We start from the raw sequence: 26067 nt of genomic DNA on the forward strand, positions 1-26067 counted from the left end.
GTAATTCAGAGAGAGATTGAAGGCAATCTTGATATGAGGCACTCCGACCAGGATTGCGAGTAGATCTTTGCCGGTCCATTCCTTGCACCTTCCCAAGCAAAACATGGCAAGCAATGTTTGGCGAGTTTCACACTGAAGATTATATCTTTAGATGCTGTGTCTCCCACGAGACTCAAGAGGGAACAGCACGGCAAGGATACCTGCCATTCCCAGAAGAGCAGCACATACGTAAATTGGGACTGAGCTGGCAGTGGATGTGAAGGCACCAATCAACGCTGATACCGTTCCCATCAGTCGATTGAGTGCGACTGCGATGCCATTGCCAGTACCTCGATGCGCGGACGGTAGGATTTCAACAGTGTAGGCGTAAAGTGTTGCGTAGTACATATTGATTGCAATGGAGATTGCACATGCAAAGCCCAGATTTTGCGCACTAGTGCGGACAGCGGTATAGCCGAAGAAGAAGGCCACTGGGATGATTAGCAGAGTTTACAAGGTGCAAGTGCTCGATTTCTACTCACTTGTCATGAATGCTCCGATGGCCATTGTGTATCTTCTCCCAAAAATAGGAAGCTCGGACATATATGCTGCAATGATAGGACCCGGGATAGCGCAGAGATTGGTGATTGCATAGTTCCGCCATGTGAGATAGGTCGAAGTCTCACCGGCCGTTGCGTTTCGAGAGGCAAGGTATTCGGGCAGGTAAACATAATACAGAGCATATCCTAGCCCAATGAGTGCCCAAGAAAACCACACGAGCGACGTCGAGATGGTCATAATTCGGGTCGAGAACAGACCTCGGACGTGTACTACCAACTCAGACAGGGAGGCTTTATCTTTGGCATGGGCGCTGTGTATTTGGCCACAGGCTTGAAGTTGCTCCAGAGTGAGGTTGCATGGGCGATCATACTTCTGAGCAAGATTTTGGAGCGTTTTAATAACCTCTTCATCCATGCCTTGGCAGAGAAGGAACTTGGGGGTCTCATGAAATCGAATAACGAGTACTCGAGCAATACTTAGGACAAACACCAGAGCTCCACAGGTGTAGAATAAATATCTCCATCCCATGTTGTTGGCGTTGGTGCATGGAACAGAGCCGTCCGTAGGGCAGCTATAGTTTGCTATCTCAATGTTAGCAGGACAAGGCAGCAAGATGTGACAGAAATGAAAAGAAAAAAATCTCACCCATGAACGGCCAGGCCACCAGACCGGCCACGGTCTGCCCAACTCCCCACCAACCCGCTAGAAGGGTTAGAAGCCATTGCTTGTTAGAAGGGAGATATTCGAGGAAGACCGTGGTGTCAAGCACCAAGTTTCCTCCAGATCCGAAAGCCGAAAGTGCGACCAAAGTAGCCCAGGCCGGGTAATTGGGTGCAGCCCCAGCAGTGATAGCAAAGATAGCGCTAGTGAACAGAGAAAAGTTGAAAGCCCACTTTCGGCCTATGATGTCCGCTGTGCTACCCCAGAATAAGGCACCCACTAGCAAGGCAATATAGAAGCCCAGTTGGGCGCCCCTGTCAAACTTCGGAGGGTACTGGGCCACCACCTGGTCGGCGGATATGCTCATAAGGAAGAGTAACATCGAGTCAACACCGTAGCTGTTCAACATACGTCAGGACCATGTAGACCTTCCTTCGATGAAGCTCAAATTCACGCACCCGAATCCGTTGAGAAAAAAAAGCTTCGTATGATAAGGGGTAAACCCGATTGTGTCGATTGCCTGCGTCGTCAACATGGGCTTGATGACGGAACAGTCTTTTCGCGCAGCTTACCTCATTGACAAGCTGCATCTTGGTTGACAGAGCTTGGTCAACCCGACCAAGAGACAACATATCATCAGATCCAGCAAGAACAGAGCTCGAGGCAGCTACTGTCGTGTCCTGGCCTTCTTCTTCGGTATGGGCCCCGCCCATCTTGTCGATCTTGGTAGTCATTTTCGGTTGGTCTCCAAGACGAGGAAGTTATTTTGTAATGTCGCAGCAGGATAGGTGAGGAAAAAGAGAGGTCCACTAAGGCATTCAGTGTGATGCCAGGGGAAGGTGTAACACAAGCAGTTTGCGTGATGCGGCCTGATTTTATAGTCCTCTAGCTTCAGTATTAGCCTGGCCCATTGATAAAGAGTGTGGGTGCGGAAGCCTTGTTTCTGGGGCGCATTGCCCACAAAAGAGAGGCTACCGTTCCTTTACCTCAAATCAGGGGCATGCGACTCGCTGGCGAGACCAGCAAATCGGCCCACAACATCCGAGTGGAGTGTGATACTGGATGCGGGCACGAATCAGCCGTGGTAGATCTCGAGAAACCCCAAGTCGATATAGCACAAGTCCATGGCCAGAGTGGGGTTCTCCGTCTTCGGCCGTTGGCGCGTGGGGGATCCACTCCCCGCTCATGTGACCGGCAGGTGCCGACGGTCCACGGCGAACTATAACTAGCAGAAATAAGTTGTCCTAAATAATAGATTACTTGTAAGATATTTCGAGGGGCACGCCACCAACTTACTTCAAGCTTTTGCATATTCTGATTTTTCGCAAAAGTATGATCATTTGGGAACATCACGAATCTACCGCTTGACCATTGTCATCGAGTTTGGAATGAAGCACCGTGTTCACGGCAAGATCAGGTCTCCTCTATCAAAGTTGCGGGTGACTGATTAAGATGGCAAGGCTCAAAAACATAGAACACAATATACGAGATTACTCTAAGCTAGCTCATTCGCCCTGAATGCATCAGTATCTCCCTGGAAATTGAGTTTGATATCCGAGACTACGCAACTTACTCCACTCTGAAGTCGGTCTAACCCAAATCCATGTACTTCATGTAATCGAATGCACAGTCATTGACTCGGGTATTTTGTCTGGAATTGGCGTCGCCGGTCATATTTGGTGGGGACGAAAAGACGGAGATACGAGACTGGGATATACAGAAAGGTAACAACTTTACTATTTGGGAAGCCAGCATTTCAGAATAATACCGTAAGCAGTACCCAGTAGCAACCCTTTGGCCTAAATCTAAGAAGACAAGAGGGGTTGGAAAGTGATCGAATCAATACTTGATTATCATTATTGCAGTTCAAAGCCTCCAAGGGCCATTTTCAATTGTCTCATAGGCTGTAAATATTAGTATTACTATCGTAACAGTCAAATTAGTGCCACCCTTGAGGCAAAAGTTAGTACGAGATTTACTCACAAGGGACTAGAAAGCTTCCTCCTCCTATTAGCCTTATTATTAACCCATACACTGATGCTTTTTGCAGACACCGGGAAGATCCCGTATCCCCTCGTGTCAATAAACACAGTACCAATGCACCACTCAAGCACATCAGTCCATTCCTCCCCCACGTGTCTGATTCCCACGTACATACGCTTATATGTTGCCCTCCTGTTGCTGATAACGCATGCAAGGCCGTCAGGGAAATATTCATTCCCATACCGCACGAAACCTACATTCCTTCAGCATTTTAAATAATATTTGAAAACGCATGCTCACCAATGCAATTCTTTCTGTCAAAATAATCCTGCTGCTCTCCGTAGGCGTATAGCTTGCGAGCACGCATCAAGGTAGGGAGCTTTCCCTTGCAAGATGGCAAAGAAAGGGAACCGGCACCACCTCTGATCCCGTAAAGATCACCGTAAAAGATGCACGGCTGTCCCTGTGCTCTGAGAAGTATTAATGCGTAGGCAATTGGTTTAAAGAATGGGGCTATCATTGTCTATGGAGCCTCATTAGCACCCACGTGGCACTGAAAAGACACGTATTCTCTTGAGATTACCTCTAGAGACTGGCCAGGTTGCTTCATAATGTAAGCATGACCCAATGTATATGTGGTTTCGATAGCTTACAGTATCATGATTCCCCACAAATGTCTAGTGGTGTTACCAAAGCTTAGCATATGTATGTAGCATGAATCAACCAGAGAATCTTACTACTGCATGAGCTGGGCTCTGTTCCACCAACGTGCCGCGGAAAATCTTCCGAAGGTCACTCCCTTCCATCTTCGACGTCACAGCAAATCGTCCAAGGAGTGGTACGTCAAACAGAGACACACCGTACTCCATCACTTTGAGGTAATTGAGTAGATGTCTCACATCTCCTCTCCAGTACTCGCTCACTATAAAATATTCAGTGCCCACTGTGTTTCGCAGATGATCGACAAATTCCTTTTGAAATGCAACCGAATAATGCTTAGCTGCGTCAATTCGCATGCCGCTGATTGGCAGCTCAGTCCCGATCCATTCCGCCCATTTGAAGATATCTGCCCGTACTTCCGGATTTGTGTGGTCAAGATTGGCGAACATTAAAAAGTCATAGTTGCCATGCTCATCGCTGACATCTTGCGCCCAGTCTTTCCGTGGCTTGGAAATTTTGTATACTGAATGTTGCTTTCTCGATTCATCCCAGTCCACTCCATTAAAATGTCGATGGCTGTACTTCATCGTACTGTATTTTCCCTTGCGACCAGGAAAGTCGAATCCAACCCATCCCGAAATACTCTCAGGCTTTGAGATGACAATGTTGCGATCTAGTTTAACGTCAGCTTTTCTCGGACTCCCTTGAATAATTGTCAGGACCATGATACCGTCGGGGTTCGCTTTCACAGCACAAAACTTCTCCGTGAAATCTGCACCGGCCTTATGATTCAAGACAGTGTCCCAATATATTCCAATACCAACATCATGCGCGGCTTCTACTAAAGCCTGCAAGTCCTCCTTTGACCCCCAGCGCGTTGATATGGAGCCTTTTTGATCAAACTCCCCGATGTCATACAGATCATAGACATCATACCCCGTTCCAGAAGGGTCCATTCCCTTGCAACCAGGGGGAATCCAAATATTGTCTACCCCGGCATCAAGAAGGCTCGGGAGAGCCATTTTGAGGCGGTACCAATGCTTCTGATCAGCTGGTACGTGCCATTCAAAGCCCTGCATCATCAGGGTGTTCTGCGGAGCATCCCAGGCCAGCGACTTTTCTGGATCATCTGATGCTTCTGGTTCTGGATAGGTTAATTCGTATGGGATGTCTCTGAATACCTCGAAAGCCCCAAATCTCACCTTCAATCTCCCGCCACCTTTTTGTCTCCCGTCGCATTGTCAGACAGCAACTTAGCAGAGACAGCATAGGGTTGACCGGGCTGTGCCTTGACGAGAACTACAAAGAATTAACACTATAGGTAAGACTCTGAATCCTTTGAAGGTATGAAACAGTGATCAACTGGAGACAAATAATCAGAACCTTCGATCATGGTCGATATATCGACCTGGAAAGCAGCAAGTTCAAAGCAGGACTGATAATAGTGTCACGGCCACCCCCTGCTGTGTGAGTATACCTGGATAGACATGGGTAAATGGGTCAATCTACATCAATCGACTTTATAGCCCTTGTAGTTTGGTTGAGGGATATGGGAAATTCGATTGAAACCATAACCGCGTGTTGGTTCAGCTGCATTGGCCTAAACCGTGCCCGTAATTTTGTTCTGGGCAAGCTTACAGCGGGGATATATATTTTACAATTGGGTATCCACACAACAGTTCCAATTGAGTCGGGTACACCACCACCACCACCACCCAAACATGGCATAATGATTTAAAGGATCCAGAGTAGAGTGTCATTGCAGACATTGTCACTTAGAATAGGGTCATGAAAATTGACAATTCAGGCTCCAAAATTGACTGGTTCAGCCTCCTAGTACCCAGCTTTTGAGTCTGTAGTTCCCTATGTATCCATCTGTAGCATGTGGATTCCGAGATCCGAAGATGACCACTGGCCAATGAGAGGCTGCGATAGGGACAGGGTTGCCAGATATTAATATAGCCGGTCTGTGATTTGTGGGAATTCATAGTCATGGCACGGGAACGCAGGCCCAGTCCAGGGCTTTTCTCGGAGTCTTCGGGCCAGGAGGTCTTGGCGCGGCTGTGGGCAGAACAAGGCGGTCACCCAAATCGGTGCCCCATCGTTGCCGCCAGGTGTCCACTTGGTGACGTAGCAAATGATCTTTAACTTGTCGTTGATATTGGACAATTCGATAACAGGCCTAGAGTGAAACTGGGCTCTTAGCTGAGTGAGCATCCGATAATTAGGAGACATGTAGGAATTTGCTGGAGGCCATCCCACTTTGATACCTATACCTATTAGCATAATGTTACCTGTAGAAAACAGCATGGTCGAATCATAGCCCGCCGCGCGAGCGCGTGCATGCCTGCCTTTCCATCGAACGAAGGATAATTAGGCAAGAATTTGAGTAGTGTTTAGTAGTAGGACGAGGAATAATAGTTAAGAGGAGCATCCTCTGTTCGGTTGACCGGGGGATGACCGGAGTTATACGCATAAAGTGGCCAGTCCCCGTGTGTTGCCGACGGGAACCCGCAATGGCCCGTCATTGGTCCGCGAAAAGTTTTCGGAATTGGGGGACCCATCCCTTTCAAATCCTTTCCTCCTTTCTCTCTTTCTCACCACCAAAAGCTTCAATTGCATCTCCTCTCTTCTCCTCTCCTCCACTTCCCTCTTTTCGGGTGAATCCATCACACAATGGCTGCCGTCTCTGCTCCCCAGGAAACCAAGTCGGGCCTTGCCCTGTACAGCCGCTTCGCCTTCGCTGGCGCTGTCTGCTGCAGTGTCACCCATGGCGCTGTCACTCCTCTTGATGTGTAAGTTCGAAGTCGACGGCCATGGATGCGAACAAAGAAAAATCACACAGGAATATCATCTAACCGTGCGCGCATCTGCTTTACAGCGTCAAGACCCGTATCCAGCTCGACCCTGCCACCTACAACCGTGGTATGATCGGTGGCTTCCGTCAGGTCATCCAGACCGAGGGTGCTGGCGCTCTTCTGACTGGTCTCGGCCCTACCGCCGCTGGTTACTTCCTCCAGGGTGCCTTCAAGTTCGGTGGTTACGAGTTCTTCAAGCAGCAGGCCATCAACCAGCTCGGCCTCGAGACCGCTACCCAGAACCGTACCGCTGTCTACCTCGCCTCCTCCGCCTGCGCTGAGTTCATGGCCGACATTGCCCTCTGCCCTCTCGAGGCCACCCGTATCCGTCTCGTCTCTCAGCCTTCCTTCGCCAACGGTCTCTTCGGTGGTTTCAGCCGTATCCTGAAGGAGGAGGGTGTCGCCGGTTTCTACTCCGGATTCGGCCCCATCCTGTTCAAGCAGTAAGTTGCCTTGTTGGCATTTAGCTGCGTGCATATCGATACCGATATCTCCGCATCGCGCGAATTTTCGCTCTAACATGTCATCTTCGACAGGGTCCCCTACACCATGGCCAAGTTCGTCGTCTTCGAGAAGGTCTCTGAGGCCATCTACGCTTCCGTTGACAAGAACAGCATCTCCGACGGTGCCAAGACCGGTATCAACCTGGGCTCCGGTCTCGTTGCTGGTCTCGCTGCCGCCATTGTCTCCCAGCCCGCCGATACCATGCTCTCCAAGATCAACAAGACCCAGGGTGCTCCCGGTGAGGGCACTATCTCCCGTCTCATCAAGATCGGCAAGGAGCTCGGCCTCCGTGGCTCCTACTCCGGTATTGGTGCCCGTCTGTTCATGGTCGGCTCCCTCACTGCCGGTCAGTTCGCCATCTACGGTGACATCAAGCGTGTCCTTGGTGCCACTGGTGGTGTCGAGATTGGCAAATAAATTATTGCGAGTGTTGTAGAATGAGGAGGATGATAGAGACTACCCTTAGATTTTTATTTCACGTTTCCCCCTTGTCCATCCCCGCCGATACGATGTACAATACTTTTGTCTCAGTTTTCCTTCAAAAACATGCTCGGTTTCCTTTGTCTCAATCGATTTGCAACTCGTGATTTACCAGTAAGCAGAGGCAGTTCCAGAATGTTCATTAGATTTGGCAGGCAGACGTTCTTTTGCTCCAGCTAAACGAGTCTGAGATAGACCAACGGGCCCAGGAAATGGGAAAACATCATGACTTTGGCTGTCCGAGACGTTCCAAGCCAACATTCCACACTACTGCGACATCATAGCACGTATCGGAATCTCGGGTTCTATCAAGATGTGAGCATGTTTTCTGATATGAACTTGGATTCAACCACTTCTCACCTCAAAGTCAGTCAGATCAGCAAGCTCGTCATACTCTGACTGAGGTCCTGCTCCAGCCTGATCCGCAGCAGCCTGCGCATCTCTTCTTCTGTTCCGACTAATCAACAGCAACCGCAGCAAAATCGCCAGGACCACTTGAGCTGATGCACAGGCAAGAATGACCTTGCAGCCTGTCTGATACAGAGGAGCCTCTTTAGCCAGAAAGGCATGGGGACCGATGATATTGCCTGCACAATACGCCAAAAACACCAAAGCCACACCGGTGGATCGCTTAGTATAGCCTCCGAGATTCGTTGCCGGCATCTGCAGTGACAGCACCAAAGAACACACATATGCACCGACGATATAGTATCCACATAGTACCCCTACTTTGCTGGTTTCGTGGGACAACTTCCACATCAAACAGGTGCCGATAATTGTCGGGACCAGGTACAATGGCATGATAATAGTGCGACAATTGCGAAAGCGCGACGCGAGGAACGTTCCACTCAGAATATAAAAGACTTGGAAGGCACCTAGTGGGATTCCCAGTGCACAAGTCTTGAGAGGATCATCCGTCAAGCCTTTGATGATGAGTTTGCCAAAGCTGGCGACTCCACCGTTGATGATCTCATTGCAAAGGGTAAAGGAGAATAAGAGCCAGATTTGAGGGTCAACTAGGGCCTCTCGAATTTGATACCACTTGATTTGGTGGTTCATGACACCGGTTCTTCCGAGACGACTGCGGCCGATCAAGAGAGCTTTCTCCTCGAACTTGAAACGCTTTGCAGAGATGATATCATCTGGAAGGAAAAAGAACATCACGATTCCCCAGGCCACTGTTACTCCTCCCAGAATGAGGTATATGGCTCTCCAGACGGCGATGGTGTGGATTTGGCCAATTCCAAAAGTCAGGATACCGCCGATAATTGCCCCCAGGCCGTTGCAGCTGTAGAAGATGCCAGCACGGAAGGGCTGTTGGTCGCGAGTGTACCACATGCCGACTATCATCATGAAGCATGGGGTAATAGGGGCCTCAAATATACCCAGAAGGAAACGGCAGATAGCCATACCAGTGAATGAAGAGCAGGCGGCCGTTACCATCAGAATTGAACCCCAAGCGACAATGTTCCCTGACACGACTTTTGCCAATCGAGTTTTCTGCGCAAGAATGTTCCAGGGATACTCGGCAAGCAAATATGCCAAGTAGAAGATGCTGGCTAGCCAACTATACTGATTACTGGACATGTGTGTTGACGTGAAGAGATCGAAGACGGCAGAGTAGGCCAGGGCTGACTTGTCGATATACTGCAGGACATAGGTGCCCGCAAGCAGTGGAAGGAGTACAAGATCAACCTTGCGTACCAATGACTTGTTGCGTGCTTCGTCATTCAAGAGCGCTTGAAGAGAGTCATGGGTGAAGCCATGCTCGTGCAAGAAGGCGCCACCTTCGTCGAGGTCTGCGATTGTGCCGACTTGAAGATCTTTTTCATTTTCAGGATTTCTGAAAGAGTCCTTTTGGATTTTGTCTTTCATTATGGCAATTATGATAGTATGATCAGTAGCACAGAATAGAGGCCTCAATTGTCGAGAGCCTGGTCGGTGGCCATCTATCTCATGCAGGATGGGCATTCATTGATATACCCCACATGACCTCCCATGCCCAGGAATCATCCATGTGGGGAACTTTGTTGCTACGGACTCTGTCCGACGACCGTAGATCCAGGAGATAAACTTCCGTATTTCCTCCTATGATGATCGCAGCTCCAGATGACCTTATCTAAGGCTGCCCAGAGGCAACGGAACTTGACCGGTACTTACCGACGATAACAACAGATATTGATGCATTCCTGCACGACTATCCAACATCTCCATCTCTTCCGTGGAGGACGCGTCAGTAATTGATGATCTACTTGGGTATTTTGAAATTACTACATTGTTTCAAAAATTCAATGCGAAGCAAAGTAAGCATGCAGCAGGTGCCAAGATGACTCTCGGCTGGCAATGATATCTTTGCAACCACAATAAGTGAGCCAATATGCGAGCACTACGACCCACTTGAAGATGGATTTAGAGGGGATTTGACTTTGTTCTCTCAAGAAACAATTGAGAGTTCCTTATCTTCAGGGCTTTGGCTGCTCGAGTCTCAAGTCTCCACCGCCTTCACCCAGAGCTTCTCCCCGCACGGGAGTACTTTTAGTTACCGAAGAATAGCCACCCAACCCCCTCACTGCTCTTCATCCTTTTTAATCCAACCACCCTGGTGTTTTCGGTCAATTAAAGAAAAAAAAAAGCAATCATGGCTGAGTCTAGCACTCGTCCCTCGGTGTCTCTGCCTCAGGGCCAAGTGATCGGAATCCAACTTAACGAATCATTCCCCTTGGTCGTTGATGCCTTCTTGGGGGTTCCATATGCGCTTCCCCCGTTGGAGAAAGACGGTTTAGGCCGGCATTCAAGCTCCCAGCATCTACCGAAACAATTGATGCGTCCAAATATGGCCCGGCTGCTCCAGGCAAGGCCTTGCTCGCCGGTGGACCAAAACTGGAACAAAAAGAAGACTGCCTCACTGCAAACATTTTCCGGCCAGCTGGAATAAATGAGACACACAAATTGCCGGTTGCGGTATACATCCATGGAGGCGCATTCAATCGAGGGTCCGCTACAATGCATGATACCGCCTCAATGGTTGCATGGTCTGAGTCGCCATTCATCGGGGTGAGCTTTGGCTACCGGATCGGTGCATTAGGATTCCTACCCTCAAGTTTGTCGAAGAAAGAAGATGTCCTGAATCTCGGGTTACGCGATCAAGTTCATCTACTTGAGTGGGTACAAGAAAACATTGCCAAATTTGGAGGCGACCCTGGCAATGTGACTCTGTTTGGCCTATCGGCTGGCGCGCATTCGGTAATTTCTCTGTCTTAGAACCCCCACAGCGAACACTATCTGACTGAAATGTAGATTGGACACCATCTCCTGAATTACAAGGAGAATGCACCCTCTTTGTTTCACCGGGTGATCATGGAATCGGGCTCCCCGACATCTCGCGCTGTTCGTCCATACAATGCGAAGATACACGAACAGCAATTCCAAGACTTCATACATGAAGTTGGCTGTCCTGCAGGCCTTCCTGAGGATGAGATATTCCCTTTCCTTCGGACACTGCCTAGTTCAACTGTGACGAAGGCCCAAACAGCGGTCTTTGACAAGTACAACCCTTCCCTACGATGGGCATTCCAACCCGTGATTGACGATGATATCATATATCGCAAGCCTTTGGATGCTTGGAACTCCAAACTCTGGAATAAAGTGCCTATCATGACGGGCTTTACCACCAATGAGGGAAGTATGTATGTGGATAAGAAGATGTCTGATCCGTCGCAGTTCCGCCAATTCTGGAACAATCTTCTTCCTGAACTGTCGTTTTCGGATTTGGATACAATCGACAGGCTGTACCCCGATCCAAGTGTGGACCCAGCGTCGCCATATATTGAAGACAGAGAGGGTCATGGTCTCGGCTCTCAATACAAACGTATCGAGGCAGCGTATGCTCACTACGCCTATGTCGCACCTGTGCGTCAGACCGCCGAGTTTGCCTCCTCACAGGGTATGCCCGTTTACCTGTATCACTGGGCTCTTCCCAGAACCGTGGTGAACCGAGCAAACCACGGAGATAACATGTACTACGAATCGTATAATAAGGGTATCACGGGGATCTCAGAGTCACAAAAGGAGTTATCTGGAACTCTTCATGCCTATCTGACTAGTTTCATCACCCAGGGCAGCCCGAACGCCATCAAGGGCCGCTACTCACAAAGACCTGAATGGCAAGCCTTTGAGCATAATGATCGGAGCGTGATGACTTTTGGAGAAGGAAATAATGAGCTAATTGGAGGCTCTACAGCTCCTGCTGCTAATTTTGTCAAGGACGAGTGGGCGAGAGAACAGACTGAATTTTGGTGGTCGAAAGTTCCTATCTCACAGCTCGCTTGAAGAAGCCCTACATGGTTCTGATTTCTTCCACCTGATAGAATGATAGAAAGAGCCATTGAATTCTTTGCACCTTTATATATTCCTAAGGATCAAATCAACCTCTGCATCAGCCATATCAAGAATATGCTCTGGTGGATGCCGAGGAACCCAGCCAATTTCGCGCCCATGATGAGCCTCGAGGGTACACTTTCCGCCTAGAAAGAGTGGGACCATTTCCTTCGGACATCCAAGCGCCTTACCCATTTCGGCTTGAGCTGGGGCATCCACCAACTTCACCTTGTCGGTTTCAATCACCTTTCGCTCCGCGAGAGCAGTCGCCATTGCGCGGTAAATATCATTCCAAGACATGCTTCCACTTGCGCCCAAATAATAGCCATTCCGTCCGTGCCCAATCTCCTTTCCACTCAAGATGCCTCTCAGAATTTCCAGATAGAGATTGGCGGTGTCTGCGACATGGCTGACAGGCCAGCTCTGAACTCAAGTTAGAATACGTGAAAGAAGGGGATGAAGCAGGGAAAGGCACTTACATAGTCTTCGGGATCAGGGCGGTAAACTCGTCCAAGAGCTTTGGCAGCTTTAACAATGGCGACAGTCTGAATAGATATCGAATTCCCAAATCCTTCGCCTTCTCCATACACAATGCACGGGACGAAGATGTAACTTTTCACACCATGTGCGTCCGCTGTGTCTATCACGTTATTGTTTGTAGATAGTGCCTATTATTATGCATCAGCGAAGTCTGAGATGAGGTATCTCACTGAACGAACCTTTTGCACCAGGTCGTATTTTGCAATAGAACTCTTCTGCAATCCATAGAGCTCAGGGTCATTGTCTAGAATAGGCCGATCCGTCGGAAGCCCAGCATGGTTGCTAAAAATCTTAGCACCAGATGTATGCAAAAAGTGGACATCCTTTCCAGTTTTCTCCTTCACTTCCGCAAGTGCCTTGATCATCGGAATTTGAGACACTGAGGTCATGGCGTCAATGAGAAAATAGACCACGGTGATCTCGTTTTCGACGATTGCATTTCTAATGCTAACTTCATCTTTGATGTCGAAGGAGATAGGTTTGGCGCCATATTTTTGGACTGCTTCGCCTTGCTCTTCCGTGCGAACGAGAGCGTAAAGCGTGTGGTAGGAAGTAAGTCTGGCTCGTTCCCAGCGGGCAAGGACGGTTCCGCCTAAATATCCGGAAGCGCCAGTGATCAGGATATTATGCGACATTATCATGATAGTTCAGGTATGAAACAATGCCAGTCGAATGTGAAGTATTTATCTGACTCAAAAGCCTCGGGCGATCGAACTGAAAGGCTAGATGTTACCTAGCATTCGCTTGATAATTTGTAAGCGTAGATTGCATGCTTATGCAACCTCGCGGGCCAAGCTGCATTTCGGTCGGTAACTTTCCCGCCCCGTTCACAGTTATGCAAAGCCACGAAAGCGGGTCGCAAAGCGCATTAGAGTACTAATGCTTATTGTAGGAATGCATCAATCAACTTTATGCTACCTAACCTTTCTCCAGGCTTGGTCAGCTCACAGAGCGCTAGTCATTCTATCTTGGCTGTAGGAAGATAAAGCCAAATAAAAAAGATTCTAAAGTAATAAAATATCCAAAATGAAGTTGTTAGTACTGAACATGATCTGTCTGGATTTGTAAAGATATCCGTATGCAAATAGAACCCACTTTTATGGTCCCGCTTAGCTGTGGCGGAAGCATCCTCAAGCCAAGGTCCAGTTCAGCTTTAGACCAGAATGATATTATCAGTATTGAAAGGAAACTCTGGATACGCGACACTTGCTAACTCTTTCACGTTCGCCTTATGATCGTCATGGAAAACGACTGTTCCCCAGTTTAGGCATGAGATAGAGATCCACATATTCGAGGCACAGTCATTAAGAGATTTCTGGAGCGGAAAACTGAACGTGGCGATGATTGGAGGACCAGCTATCTTCCAAGTCAATATTTTTGTATCAAATGTGGGCATTGGGTAAAATGCGAACATACAGCTTCGTTGTCATAAAGTATTCGTTGCGTGGTACCTGGGTTGTCTTGAATGCCTGCCCTATATCTGCTTTATTTCCATCTGACGGTTTACGTTACCTTGATGCCATGGTCATATACCTCTGATAGGCACCTATATAAAGGAGCACAATTCTATGAAGAATCAAAAGATTAGTAAGTTTAGTTAAATGGAATTTCTTCGGAGCCAAGGTACAAAGTGCCTATAGCCTGCTTCAATCACAACCTGAACAGCTGTAGCTGCCTCGCCAGAGCTAGCTTTCTGGGTCCCAGAACCGATCACAGGGATTGTAGCCCCGGTGTTCAGGGTAAAAGTCTTGGATGAATGCTCTCCATCATTGTAGACGTTAGGTCGAAGGTCAGTTCAGTGACCACAATTGTAGGATCTAGGGCCTTTAATCTCGTCTCAAGAACCTCTCGCGAGGAGTTTGCTCCACTACTCAACTGGACAGGTTTGTTTGGATGAAGTAAGTTGGAGAGAAAGCCGGGAGAAGCTCAAAGACTATTGCTCCTCATCATGCATTGGACTAGCTCCGTGACTCCTCTCAGAAAGTATATGCCTTTTACATTTTCTTGAGTAACGGAAAGTTAATGGAATCGCCGGCCTCAAGTATTTCACTAGCACTCAATTCTGAAGTTTATGAACTGAACAAACTGACTCAACATGCAACGCAACTACAATCAGACATACACCAACACCTTCGCGATGAGATCCCTTCAAATTCATATAGATCATGAAGAGGAATTCCTACGATAGGCTCTCTTACAATTAAGGATGCGAAACGTCGAATTCAGGACCGTACAATAAGGGAAAGGGAGCAGGCGGTTCGTTCGGAGGGCAAACCGCCAACAAACTTCAAAACAGAATATCACCACACCACGCAGATCAAATGACAATAAAAATAGTCAGGAAGATGTTCCAAATAATATACATATAGATAGCCTTTTAAATTTCTTTGAATCCTAGCTAAATTAATGATTCTTTTAATGAAAATAGTCAAAACGGCGTTGTAGTGTGGCACACTTACGAGGGAAGCGAGTAACGGGGCCGGGACACGGATAGCTGGAACAACCGGGCGATTGTACTGGTGGTTGTGGTTAAGGGATGCATCTTCCAGATTTATCGGCCGCAGGTGGTCTGCTGATCTAAGCCTTAAGTATGTTGGCTTTCTAGATGGCGCCTTGTCGAACCGTTCATCCACCTTCTCCGCGAGCCTATGTGTGTTGGAAGAGTTAGATGTAGGCCTAGGATACCGGATAGTAGGGTCAGATAGTTAATTTCATTTCACTAAATGTACTATCAGATATTTTAGACATCTAATCCTAATGAGTGAAGTACCCGGTCCTGATGTGTGTATATTGGATAGGGTGTAACTGGACATTCATTGTTTTCTCATATCAGGTAGACGCACTCCTGAGTACGTGAGGGCCTAGGAAGTATTAAACCTATAGAGTAATAGTGTAGAACAGTTAAATTATAAATAATTAGGGTACTTTTTAAGCAGGCGTACGGATTACGTATATGCATTCGGAAACAGGTATACAGTTGGAATAGTAACATATCTATTAGAAATCTGATGGTCATCAACTCTCAACAGGAATCTTCTTTGTCTTGCCCGTTTAGGCATTTACCTGATTCAGTCTTGCTTATTATATGCGTTTATTACATGTAACTAGGTAAACTGGATATTTGTTTAGTCAATATGAGCACGAAATGAGGTATAAATAGGGCCTCATCTCCACCTGTTAGATAGAAGAAATCTGCAAGCACAATCCACTGAGATATTTGGTCCTACGTGCACATTCTCACTCTGAAGATTTTCCCCAACAGTCCATCGCCACGACTGAAGATTAATACAGTCTTGTACCAAAGATATGGCTCTACGAAACTTCCTCTGGGGCATGGGCATGATTGGATGCCTGCCACAGGTGTATGCCATCGATGCTCTCAGGTTCTCAGTTGGAACAGCTACCCTTGCCCTGGGAGGCACGAACACGGCTACGGGAGAAAGGATGCTCTTTAGGAGTGATGCCAGTCAAGCATGGAAAGAGGTTGACTCCAACACCAGCCAAAGCCCACTATTTGCAAAGTGTGATAGTGGAAATTTTCTCACCTACAGTTTTGGAGGAGCGACGATTAGCTACTGCGAAGGGGCGAACAGCGGAATTCCCGGGGACACTGATTTCAGCTGCGAGTTTATTGGACGTGATGCAGGAGGTGATGAAACGTCAGTCACCTTCAAAGCATTTAGCGACGTTTCAATGTATGGATTGGGCTCAATAACAGGAGATTATTGCGGTGGCACTATCTAGGCAAGTGGTATGTGAGATTGCAGAGGATATTGCCTGGGAAAACCAAACTACAGACAATTCAGGATGTTTTTTGGGCGGTTGAAGGGTTCCTATACATTTGTCTAAAGATCAGCATGTATATAGGGGAAGTTGCAGGCTTTCTTTCAACAAGATGGCCTCTCAGGATCATCACGTCCGTCGAAATCTACTTAACTACAATGGGACATCACCTGGTTAGGGTTAGTATTCAATTGTCAACGAGCCTACAGATAAATGAAGTAGAGCAGTCTATGCAGTCCTTAACAATCTCCTTTATTTTATATCCATATACGGAGTAATGCAAGAACATAAAAGCTGTGGGTAATTTCCACTGCCGGTACAATCTTACTGTACCAGTGGAGAAAGTGAGTATTGGCCCAAGTTGTGAAGATGCAGAAGAAGCACTCTTCAATTTCGGGTATGCAAATACATGATGATACGGCCCCTAAGTCTGGGACTGATTTAGACCTCTTGGCCTTGTTTGCACCTAAGGAAAGTTGGTTTGCCTTCAGGAACATTATCGTAATATGAACCTTGATATTTTTGACTATTTTGAACAAGATCTTATTCTCTGTCCCAAGCAAGAGCAGCTCCATTAAAAACAGTAACCGTTCCTTCTTCAGCCACTAAACAGTACAACATGGCCCCAGAATCCATCACAACCTCTGCCGTCCCAGATGCTCAGCATGTTCACTTCGCTCGCCACCAAGAATGCAATACCAACGCCTGGGCAACGGCGGCCTCAAAGTTTCCCGCATGATGACTTACGGCAATCCTAAATGGGGAGGGGGTCGCCATGGGTACTCGAGGAGGAACAATCACTCTTACTACTCAAAAATGCCTACGAAATTGAAATCGACACCTTCGATACCGCAAACACATACTCGAATGGAGAATCTGAAAATATTCTGTCAAAAATGCGCACAAAGTAAGGCATCCCTCGCAGCGGCGTGCTACAACCCCGTGCTAGAAGACGATCCAAACGCCTGACCAAATCCGGCTGTGAATGACGGGCCGCTGGTCGATCAGATGGGTCTGAGTCGGAAGCATATCTTCAACGCGGTTGAACGGTCTTTGCGGAGACTTAAACGGACTACATTGACGTCTTACAACTGCATCGCTGGGACGTCGAGACTCCTCCGGAGAAAATCATGCGAGCGCTCCACGATCTGGTGCATATGTATAAGTTCGCTATCTTGGGGGCATCAAGTATACACTGTTGGGAGTTTGCGCGACTGGATTATATCCCAGAAATGAATTGCTAGACACCTTTTATCAGTATGCAAGGTCTATGCAATCTACTCTATCATGAAGAAGAGCGGGAGATGAATCCTTTTTGGAGTCCGTTGGCTCGGGGACTATTGGCGCGCCCTTGGCAGAAAATGTCAGCGCGTGGAGATCAAGACCAGAAGACCAAGCGATGGTTTGTTGGGGATCAAAATGAAATTATTGTGAGTCGAGTGGAGGAACTAGCTCGCCAGTGAGGCTGTGCAAGAAGCTCGGTCGCGATGGGCTGGTTGTCGCAGAAGGGATTTTGTCCAAATTGTTGGATTTAACAGGATTCAAAGAATTGAGGCGTCGCTCGAGTCCCTGGAAAATAAATTGACAACTGAAGAGGTTACACTATTGGGTGACATGTATATTTCATTGACTGTCCAAGTGATCTGATTGCCTGGCCTATTTGCGCTAAAAGCCCGAACCGGAAATTCCGGAGTCTTGCGCATCCGCAGGGCTATAGCAAGCCAAGGCTGTGTCTACTAAAGCAGCGGGCATCCAATCGAAACTAGTACATAGATAGTTAGAAATGTATATAATTCAGTACCGTCTTACGCGAGGCCTATGAGTCTCAGCTGGTATATCTTCTAAGCTCCATCCTCGGTGGCAGTGTCTCAAGCACAATCCATCTAAATTTTACCTACCTCAAATCTACTCTCTCGGCGATCTTCAATCACCTGCATGGCATCTCAGTCGGGATTTAGCCTTCATGTCACGATCTACATTGACCCGGCCAATGTGCCCAAGTTCTTTGAACATTTTAAGCCAGTCTACGAGGCTGTGAGTGCGGAGCCCGAGTGTCGCTTCTTCGAGCTGTATCAGTCCCCGGAGGACCCTGGAACTCTGAGCTGGGTTGAAGACTGGTAAGTCGAGGACTAATTCTCTCAAACCAATTCCATAGAAGCCACGATGCTTACATTAGTCCAGGACGATGAGCCTTCCGGAGTTCATGGAGGTTGGTTCATAGGCATAGAGCCCGAGTCATGATGTTCGATCTGCTAACTCGACGACAAGAAACAAATGACCAAGGAATACTACAAGGAATATTTCGCTGCGACCGACCCTATGTTCTTGAAGCCCAGAGAGTTCAAGATACTTAACAGGGTGGGGGCGCCTTACTTCATGGCCAAGGACCAGTAGATATTGAGGAAATTGAAAGGAGGGAGTGTGTCCGAGACACTACTTTCATAGCTTATCGTCTACATTATACAATACAATGAGGAAGAGATACGATTTAGCTCGCATATTACGAGCTTACCCCTTGATTGAACTACCCTAGCTGAGATATCTGCAAGGTCCCGAACTAATAAGTACAATGCAAACAGCGCAACGACTGTCACCAGCGCCGAGAAACGCCTGAACTACCTCGGCTTAGCATGATGCGACAGCGTAAAAAAAAACCGGACACTTGCAGATGTGTGAGGGCAGGGGGAAGAAGATAAGTCACTCGGGCTTCTCCGAGGATGGATAGCAGAGGGGAGATACGACACCCCATCTAGTCGCCGGACCTATAGTAAATGAGAGGGATCAGGAAAACAAAACCAACCTTGTGCTCGATGAGCCTGGTGGGACGCTTTCCCGTAAAGATTGGCTTTCTATTCAGCAGACACGTGCAGAATAGAGGGTTCAAGAGTCAGAACATTGGTTGGAACATAAACTTGGATTTCATGTTCGTGTGTGAGTGGATTGGTTTCCGGGTGATGTGGTGATGCTATTGTGGTTTTTCGTCCAGTTTACTGGGGGCCAGCCCCGGCGGGATGGCGTGGAAGCGTTTGGCAGGTTGTACACGAGAAAACCGACCGGGGACCTAAGCAGGTGTCGCAGTGTTGGCCATCGTGTTGGGTGTGACCTGGCGCTTAGCTGCTCCTTGGGAGGCATCCAGCGAAGAATCCTATGATGAAAACAAGATTAGTGATTCCGGATGGTCGATACCCGAGAAAAGCATCGGGTTTCGCAGGAGGTAAAAGGGCGATTTCGAGTGTCGGTATCATAGCTGAGTCAGGTTCAATCCCGTTCTCTTCATCTTGACTTACGTGCATCTCCCCGAGTCTCCGTTTCTGGCCGGTTGATTCAGTCCTCTTGATCACCTTCTTCTTTGGTCGGGATGGCCGGGCTTCGCCGGGTTGGAAAACATCATCGGGCAGGTCGAAGCTGTAATGTGTGAAAAATCAGGTTATCTAACCAGACACGCCGAGTTCCAAAAACTTACCTGCGAACATGGGTGACAGCCAGATCGTGAATCCCAGGAATATAGCCCGCCCAGGATGTGCAGGTTGACTTGAAGATTTTCGAATCTGTGGAGATATCCAAAGAACGCGAAGTGCCTACGTCCATGTTAGATGTGTCAGGGGAAAGACAAGCAAGGTTTGTAAACATACCTGGCTCCAGTGCCTTCAACTCCAAACCAATATAGTAGGTGGTGGTGTACACCGTGTGACTCTCGCCCTCGAGCTTTTGGTCAGGTTGCTCAGGGTGCTCTGTGGGTGACGCGACAGTTGCATTCTCCATTCCATTTTGTGCTGCAGCTTCGTGAGCCGGATCCTTCGTCTCGTCGGTTGTCTCCGTCGTGGTACCCTTAGCCTGGTACTTAGTTGATCCGTTCTTTACCGCCTCCATCTCTTCAGCATTCGTGATGACATGGGTTCTTTCGAATCCCTTGGGGAACGGATGAGCCACTGCAATGATCGTCTTGCGGTCAAGAGCCCCAACAAGATGGCGCAATTTTGATTCTACAAGACCGGACCAAACCGCTTCATCTTCTTTCGTCTTGCTCGAGGCCGTGATACTAAGATAGTACTTGTAATCTTGAGTGAAGAAGGTATGGCGGGTGAAGAGGTCACTCCAGGAAAGTTGCTTCGTGAAGATCTTATCCACGACATCTCCTCCTCTTTGAAGTTCTCGGAGAATCACAGTCTTCGTGGACATAGAGATATTGTGAGTTGCACACATGGAGGGATAGGCAGGAGTGATGATGGGCATCAGATGGAATTTATCGCCGTGGTAAATCTGTGATAGGAGGGAACAAAGTCCAGTGAGCCCCAAATCTATCAAGCGCATCACGTTGTGGGCTTTGCTTACCTTAGGATTCCAGACTTTCATCTGGAGAGGACCTTCTTCAATCTGTTTCAAGAGAACAGGCTGAGGCCATGCCCATTTGTTCATAATCCTGAAGAACTTGCCCACAATGACCGACCCAGAGGCGGCTGGGTATAGTTGGCAGACTCTTGCTACCAGCATCGCCCAAGCAATACCTCCAGGGAACCCGACAATATTAGCGTAGATGGCTCGCCCTACACAGAAAAGAATTTAGTACAACGATCGAAAGAGGGAGACGAAGATGCAGGGGTCGCAACTCACGCTGGGCCCACAGCTTGATTGCGCGCAAGGCAATGCGGAAGGTCTTCTGCTGGGGAACAAGCTCCAGAATTTCGTCTGCAACACGGGTTCCGTTCAGCGATCGGACTTCCTTTTCATCCAGTCCTCGCAGGTAATCATTGTTCTTTAGGTCGAGGTTCATAGGCACAGAGGGAATAACCAGACGAGCAAAGAGCAGATCAATGCTAATACCAGAAAGCTCCAATTTGATAATAGGGACAAAAGCATCGGGAACAGGAGTCATCTTCTGGACCACACCTTCAGGTGCCATTTGTTGTAAGAGAGGGGGAAGTCAGCGAAGAAGTCCTCGCCGGAGACATGCTTCGGGCCTACTATCAGTGTGTCGATATCGGATCCTAAGAAACAAAGGCAGTTAATGCTTTGACTTCTTTACACAGAGGCCGTGGACAAAGCTTACCAGGACCATAAACACCAAGTCGGTAACCGCCGAACGTAAAGATCTTGCCTCCGGAAGCTTCCACGGCCGCGGGTGTTAGGCCCTTGTTCCGAGAAACAGTCTTGACGAATTCCAGGGCGACCCGTTGGAGTAATTGGAGCATTTGGATTCTACGGGTCAACTGTCAGTCTCCGATTGCCCCGTTTGCTTCCCAGACGGTATCCATCCAACGTACCTCCGCTCGGAGTCCGAAGGCGGCTCGAAGTTGTTCTGCGCCTTGAGCTCAGCAATGAGATCGTCGTTCGCAGCCAACTCATCCTGTGTGGGAAGGGCGGTCGAAATTGGGGGAGTTACACCCCACTGTCGACCACCGGGCGCCGCCATTGTGGGTGAAGGAAAGGGAGATCGGTTTGTGGGAAGGTCGAAAGCGTGTCGCGTTCAGATGAAGAAGATCGGGATTAGATAACGGCGAGAAGTTGACCGAGTCGGCGTCACAGTCGCGTGTTCGGGTTCAGCAACAAATGAAATGGGAGGGAGAGGGCGCGGTGAAATGGAAATAAACAAAAGAATGCTCGGGGAAGCAGCACGACCACAAATGAATGAGAGGTCAAGAGTGAGGGTCAGGTGAAGTGAGAGCGCAAAGGTCTGTTCTATTACCGGTTGGCGCTTCCATGGATGGACCCCGGCGCTTACTCAGTATCCGTCACGTGGTCACGTACTTTGGCTCTCGATGAGCATACTTCGCCTGCTCTTCCTTGCGCTCGGGCGATATGTGCTATGTATTATGTACGATTCTGAAATTGTATTTCTTTTCACTCAATCTTGCGAATCGATTCGTTTGTCGTAGAGCTATATATGCTACGTCGAGGTATCTCTCAAGTGAGAGGAAGACGAATTGATTGGGTAGCTATATCTTTGCCAGGTCTTCCAGGCACTCAGAAGGCATTATGCTTCATCATACGTATTTGTTGTTTGCCCTCTCCTTGATTCGTTCGCAATGTTACTTCTCTCGTCAATAATGCTATTATCCCTGATCCTTGCGATACCTCCCAAAGAACACTATTCTCCATGGTCACAGGGTGCCTTGAAGCTTCTCGCCTAATGCATCTACGCCATCTGGCGGGTTAGCCGCAAAGAAGTCGGCTATCTGCTTATCCAGCCATGCGACATCCTCCTTGCTATCTCCGGGGCCTCCGGCCCAGTCTGGAGGATCGAGTCAGCCTTGATCCTACTGAAAATCCACAAAATAAGGATGTACTCACGGCCCCAGATAGAAGGAAAAACGCCTAGCTTTCCAACGCCAGGCTTCATGCAAGCGACCTCGTACTCGGAGTCTTCAGGACTGCACAGAAGGGTTGTCAATGTCTTTTGGGTTCATCCAAGGGTATAAAGATCTCCTTACGGGAAGTAAAGATCGGTCTGAGCTGGTAGAACCAGTGTCTTCGCCTTGATTGAAGCCATGGCCTTCTCAAAGTCTCCATTGTATGGTTCCTGCTGGGAAACGTCTCCGTTCTGCCAGGTCTGCATCATCACCAGGAGATTCTCAGGATCTGAGGTAGCGGTTAGTGCAAGTGCTTCGTGATTCAAGGGGTTGCGCATTTACCCTTCGAGCAAGCCCACTTTTCCCAATGATTCTGCAAGAAGTCTTCGAGGTCTTTGTAACCCAAAGCCGTCTCATACAGCTTCTGGCGATAGAACGCCTGGCTGAAGCCCCTGTTCAAATTACTCAGACCGGATTCAAGCAAGAGTAGGACGAAAGGATGAACCCACCATCCAGCATATACTCTCCCCATGGCCTTCAGACCAATCTCCCGATCTCTCTCACTCCAAGTCCGAACCTCTGCAGAGTCCTCCTGCAATCCGCCCTTCCCAGACCCAGCCGATCGAGTATTCTTCACAGCAAGAAGAGCCACCTTGACTCCTTCGATAAACACCTGGTTATGCAGGGATGTTTTTGCCGAGCCACAGAACGGCACTGCAATGTCCATGAAATCTGGGTACTGAGTCACCCACTGGTAGGTTTGGCCGGCACCCATAGACCAGCCCAGGACAGCGCGTAGGTGGGTGATGCCGAAGTGCTTAGTGACGAGTTCGTGCTGAGCGCGGACATTATCGTAGAACGCCACCTTGGGGAAGGGTTTGGGAGTTGGCTGGTTGGATGGAGATGAGGACTGCCCGTTGCCGAAAAGTGCGGTGATGATGATGAAGTATTTCTTTGGGTTGAGGGTCTTGTCTTCGCCGATTAACCAGAAGTTGTCGGCGATGGCTGTGCAAGGAAGACAAGAAGTACATTAGCTTTCCAAAATTCCTGTAGATCCTAAAGGACAAGGTTGGGTAGCAACATACCACCTGAAAACCAAGTAGGATAGACGATCGCTGGGAGCTTGGGATCTCCAAAGGTCTTGTAGGCGATATGGGCATCGGTAATCTTCTCCCCGCTCTGTAACTCCCAGTCCCCTAGCTTGTAAATCTCATAATCCGACTGCGACATTATTACACGCTGTTAACTGAATACTCGTTGGTTCAAGGCTCGTTGAGAGGAAATGATTCTGGTTCGGCCAGATCCGATCCCTGGGCTTCGCTCATTTATAGTTCTGCGACCTGATGATAACGACCCCGCTTTGCGTCCCAAGTACTCTCCGCACGAGGCGCGCTTGGAGTCAAGGTTACACTTCCCCTGGGATTCCCAAAAATTTGTCATTCAAAGTTTGTCATGCTGCACTTTGACATTGTTTCGAGGCGGTTGTAAGCAGATATGGGATACCGCGTGCTGGGATACCGCATGCTGGGATGCCGTTCCGTGGCAGCGTCTCCGTCCACTTGTCCAGAGTTGATAAGCTTCAAAACTGGAGTTATCTTCGAGAAGATGTGTCATTTATCTTTCCAAATGGACGTCGAATGAAATATGTACAGGTTGTTCGCGTCACTCCTGTATGCATCCTTCACAACCACCTTGCTTGGCGGATGTGTGTCTATACAATATGCAAAGCTCTAAAACCGCGGCCGGGGGATCTCTATCACATCGGTGGTACGACCGTACGAGATGCCACCCAATCGACTAACCGGCTTCAGAACCTTAAGATCGATGTTACTCTGCTCCTTATCAATCGCATCTTCGCGCACCCAAAACCGCACGCCCTCGATAATGGCTAGCACACTACTCGGATTTCCCGGGTTCGCCCGGCTCTCAAACTCCTTGACCTCGACGAGTTTCCCCTCGATCGCGAGAACAGATTCCTTCACGCGTGCAGGTTTAACCACGGACGTTGGGGCCTGGGTGAGACCTGAGACTTCCCACTCCGAGTGGCCGTAGGGCGCGTTGATCGAAGTCGAATTCGCAGCTTCGAGGAAGTGCTCCGAGATGATATTGATCACGCACTCCTTCGTTTCATTCAGATTCTTCAATGTGTCCTTGGCTCTCTCCAGTGAGCCCACGAATCCGACGACGAACAAGGGCGGATCGTGATTGACGAGCTGCGAGTAACTGAACGGTGCAAGGTTCGTCGTCTTCCCGTCCGCGGACTGTGTGCTGATCAGGGAGATAGGCCGAGGTACCATGCCCGAGATCAGGAGCTTGTAGTTGGAGACGACGGATCGGCCGTCAGCATGGGGATCGATCTCGATGTGGTGCTTTTTGAGGCCTTCCCCGCCGTCGTTGGCGCCATCGCCTTGCTTCCAGGTAGGGTTCGGGGACTTGGTAACGATCACCTCGGCATCATGGCGGAAGTCCGGACGGGAAGCTTGGAGCTGTGCGAAATCGGGATGGGGTTGGGCCATGGTGGGCGTGGTGCTGAGAGGTCGATGCAGTTGGAAGGAGGTGTGATTCAGGTAGGCAACACTGGGTATCATGTAATCCAAGTCAGTTCGATTATTCAACAATGGTACGCAAGAATCTTAGGGGCGTGTTGAGTATGCCACAGGGACGGTGAGGCAGCTGCCACACCTACCTTGGTTTGAGAGAGATTGTCCGAGTCACGCGTAGAGCAGATGCAAGCGAATACATCGAGGGTCAATGGTCAATTGACGCCGATTTTCTCCCTCTCTCACTCTCTCTCTCTCCATCATCGCGTCTCTGAAAATCAGCCAGTGCAAGCTTACGTCATAGCACACATTAACTTACCAATCGAAGCGGGGCTTACTGCCACGAGCACAATCAGGGATTTGATAGGATTGTCAGGCATACTGGGCGGATCATCACACGCACCGTGCGTGGTAATAAGGCAGCGCTTCCGACGCTCGGCGCGTCACTCAACCGTCCTGAAGAATCCTGAAGAGCCCTCGGAAAAACCGGCGAGGCTGGTGTCATATATGCATGATGTACAAGCTCAGGAGGGCCAATATGTTTCCTACAGTACGGAGTTTATAGTACATACAAAATTCGGGAATTGCTAAAACGACACCCCAAATTACTAATTCAACACCACCCATCCCATAGTTAGTTAAATAGTTTGCGTCGTAATGGTATTGCTACCTTCCGATATTCCCTTTGACGATTGCAAGATTTCTACTATAGACACCTCTCCTACTACTATACACTGGTCATTCGCCATACGGGCGTATTCGCGTAAGTTCAATCCGCCCTTCCTGGTCATTTAAGATAGTGGATTCATAGCAAGATTCTTCACTAGTGAGAATACAGGGTGATAGAAGAGAGGT

At 48.6% G+C, this 26067-nt stretch overlaps 12 protein-coding genes across 12 annotated transcripts; 5 read left to right on the forward strand and 7 right to left on the reverse strand.

The window, feature by feature from the left end:
• Window positions 1-147: 147 nt before the first annotated feature.
• Window positions 148-1934, reverse strand: N7458_006742 (MFS transporter; the record flags this gene model as incomplete). Its single annotated transcript, XM_056910124.1, has 5 exons — window positions 148-470; window positions 522-1121; window positions 1186-1598; window positions 1659-1720; window positions 1773-1934. The coding sequence occupies 5 exons, from the start codon at window positions 1932-1934 to the stop codon at window positions 148-150; spliced, it is 1560 nt and encodes a 519-aa protein (XP_056765828.1).
• A 1520-nt stretch (window positions 1935-3454) lies between these two features.
• Window positions 3455-5082, reverse strand: N7458_006743 (alpha-amylase; the record flags this gene model as incomplete). Its single annotated transcript, XM_056910125.1, has 4 exons — window positions 3455-3646; window positions 3837-3860; window positions 3921-4987; window positions 5046-5082. 4 exons carry the CDS (start codon window positions 5080-5082, stop codon window positions 3455-3457), a joined length of 1320 nt encoding a protein of 439 aa, XP_056765829.1.
• Window positions 5083-6519: 1437 nt separating this feature from the next.
• On the forward strand, window positions 6520-7622 carry N7458_006744 (putative mitochondrial phosphate carrier protein (Mir1); the record flags this gene model as incomplete). Its single annotated transcript, XM_056910126.1, has 3 exons — window positions 6520-6638; window positions 6725-7144; window positions 7238-7622. The coding sequence occupies 3 exons, from the start codon at window positions 6520-6522 to the stop codon at window positions 7620-7622; spliced, it is 924 nt and encodes a 307-aa protein (XP_056765830.1).
• Window positions 7623-8030: 408 nt separating this feature from the next.
• N7458_006745 (putative MFS transporter) lies at window positions 8031-9560 on the reverse strand (the record flags this gene model as incomplete). Its single annotated transcript, XM_056910127.1, has 1 exon — window positions 8031-9560. One exon carries the CDS (start codon window positions 9558-9560, stop codon window positions 8031-8033), a length of 1530 nt encoding a protein of 509 aa, XP_056765831.1.
• A 763-nt stretch (window positions 9561-10323) lies between these two features.
• N7458_006746 (uncharacterized protein) lies at window positions 10324-10620 on the forward strand (the record flags this gene model as incomplete). Its single annotated transcript, XM_056910128.1, has 1 exon — window positions 10324-10620. One exon carries the CDS (start codon window positions 10324-10326, stop codon window positions 10618-10620), a length of 297 nt encoding a protein of 98 aa, XP_056765832.1.
• Window positions 10621-10688: 68 nt separating this feature from the next.
• Window positions 10689-12014, forward strand: N7458_006747 (uncharacterized protein; the record flags this gene model as incomplete). Its single annotated transcript, XM_056910129.1, has 2 exons — window positions 10689-10928; window positions 10983-12014. 2 exons carry the CDS (start codon window positions 10689-10691, stop codon window positions 12012-12014), a joined length of 1272 nt encoding a protein of 423 aa, XP_056765833.1.
• A 72-nt stretch (window positions 12015-12086) lies between these two features.
• N7458_006748 (NAD-dependent epimerase/dehydratase family protein) lies at window positions 12087-13237 on the reverse strand (the record flags this gene model as incomplete). Its single annotated transcript, XM_056910130.1, has 3 exons — window positions 12087-12485; window positions 12542-12730; window positions 12782-13237. 3 exons carry the CDS (start codon window positions 13235-13237, stop codon window positions 12087-12089), a joined length of 1044 nt encoding a protein of 347 aa, XP_056765834.1.
• Window positions 13238-15908: 2671 nt separating this feature from the next.
• N7458_006749 (uncharacterized protein) lies at window positions 15909-16346 on the forward strand (the record flags this gene model as incomplete). The annotated part of the gene is made up of 2 exons (XM_056910131.1): window positions 15909-16123; window positions 16154-16346. The coding sequence occupies 2 exons, from the start codon at window positions 15909-15911 to the stop codon at window positions 16344-16346; spliced, it is 408 nt and encodes a 135-aa protein (XP_056765835.1).
• A 1974-nt stretch (window positions 16347-18320) lies between these two features.
• Window positions 18321-18779, forward strand: N7458_006750 (putative quinol monooxygenase; the record flags this gene model as incomplete). The annotated part of the gene is made up of 3 exons (XM_056910132.1): window positions 18321-18502; window positions 18567-18594; window positions 18654-18779. The coding sequence occupies 3 exons, from the start codon at window positions 18321-18323 to the stop codon at window positions 18777-18779; spliced, it is 336 nt and encodes a 111-aa protein (XP_056765836.1).
• Window positions 18780-19446: 667 nt separating this feature from the next.
• N7458_006751 (polynucleotide adenylyltransferase) lies at window positions 19447-21795 on the reverse strand (the record flags this gene model as incomplete). Its single annotated transcript, XM_056910133.1, is given in 9 exon segments — window positions 19447-19530; window positions 19673-19790; window positions 19849-19963; window positions 20018-20645; window positions 20718-20929; window positions 20997-21261; window positions 21273-21370; window positions 21433-21581; window positions 21647-21795. 9 exon segments carry the CDS (start codon window positions 21793-21795, stop codon window positions 19447-19449), a joined length of 1818 nt encoding a protein of 605 aa, XP_056765837.1.
• Window positions 21796-22483: 688 nt separating this feature from the next.
• N7458_006752 (homoserine acetyltransferase family protein) lies at window positions 22484-23902 on the reverse strand (the record flags this gene model as incomplete). Its single annotated transcript, XM_056910134.1, has 5 exons — window positions 22484-22614; window positions 22674-22753; window positions 22814-22961; window positions 23015-23677; window positions 23758-23902. 5 exons carry the CDS (start codon window positions 23900-23902, stop codon window positions 22484-22486), a joined length of 1167 nt encoding a protein of 388 aa, XP_056765838.1.
• A 500-nt stretch (window positions 23903-24402) lies between these two features.
• On the reverse strand, window positions 24403-25188 carry N7458_006753 (flavin reductase family protein; the record flags this gene model as incomplete). Its single annotated transcript, XM_056910135.1, has 1 exon — window positions 24403-25188. One exon carries the CDS (start codon window positions 25186-25188, stop codon window positions 24403-24405), a length of 786 nt encoding a protein of 261 aa, XP_056765839.1.
• Window positions 25189-26067: the final 879 nt, after the last annotated feature.

Source organism: Penicillium daleae, assembly GCF_028827525.1.
Source record: "Penicillium daleae strain IBT 16125 chromosome Unknown utg000006l_segment0_segment0, whole genome shotgun sequence".
NCBI classification, from domain to species: domain Eukaryota; kingdom Fungi; phylum Ascomycota; class Eurotiomycetes; order Eurotiales; family Aspergillaceae; genus Penicillium; species Penicillium daleae.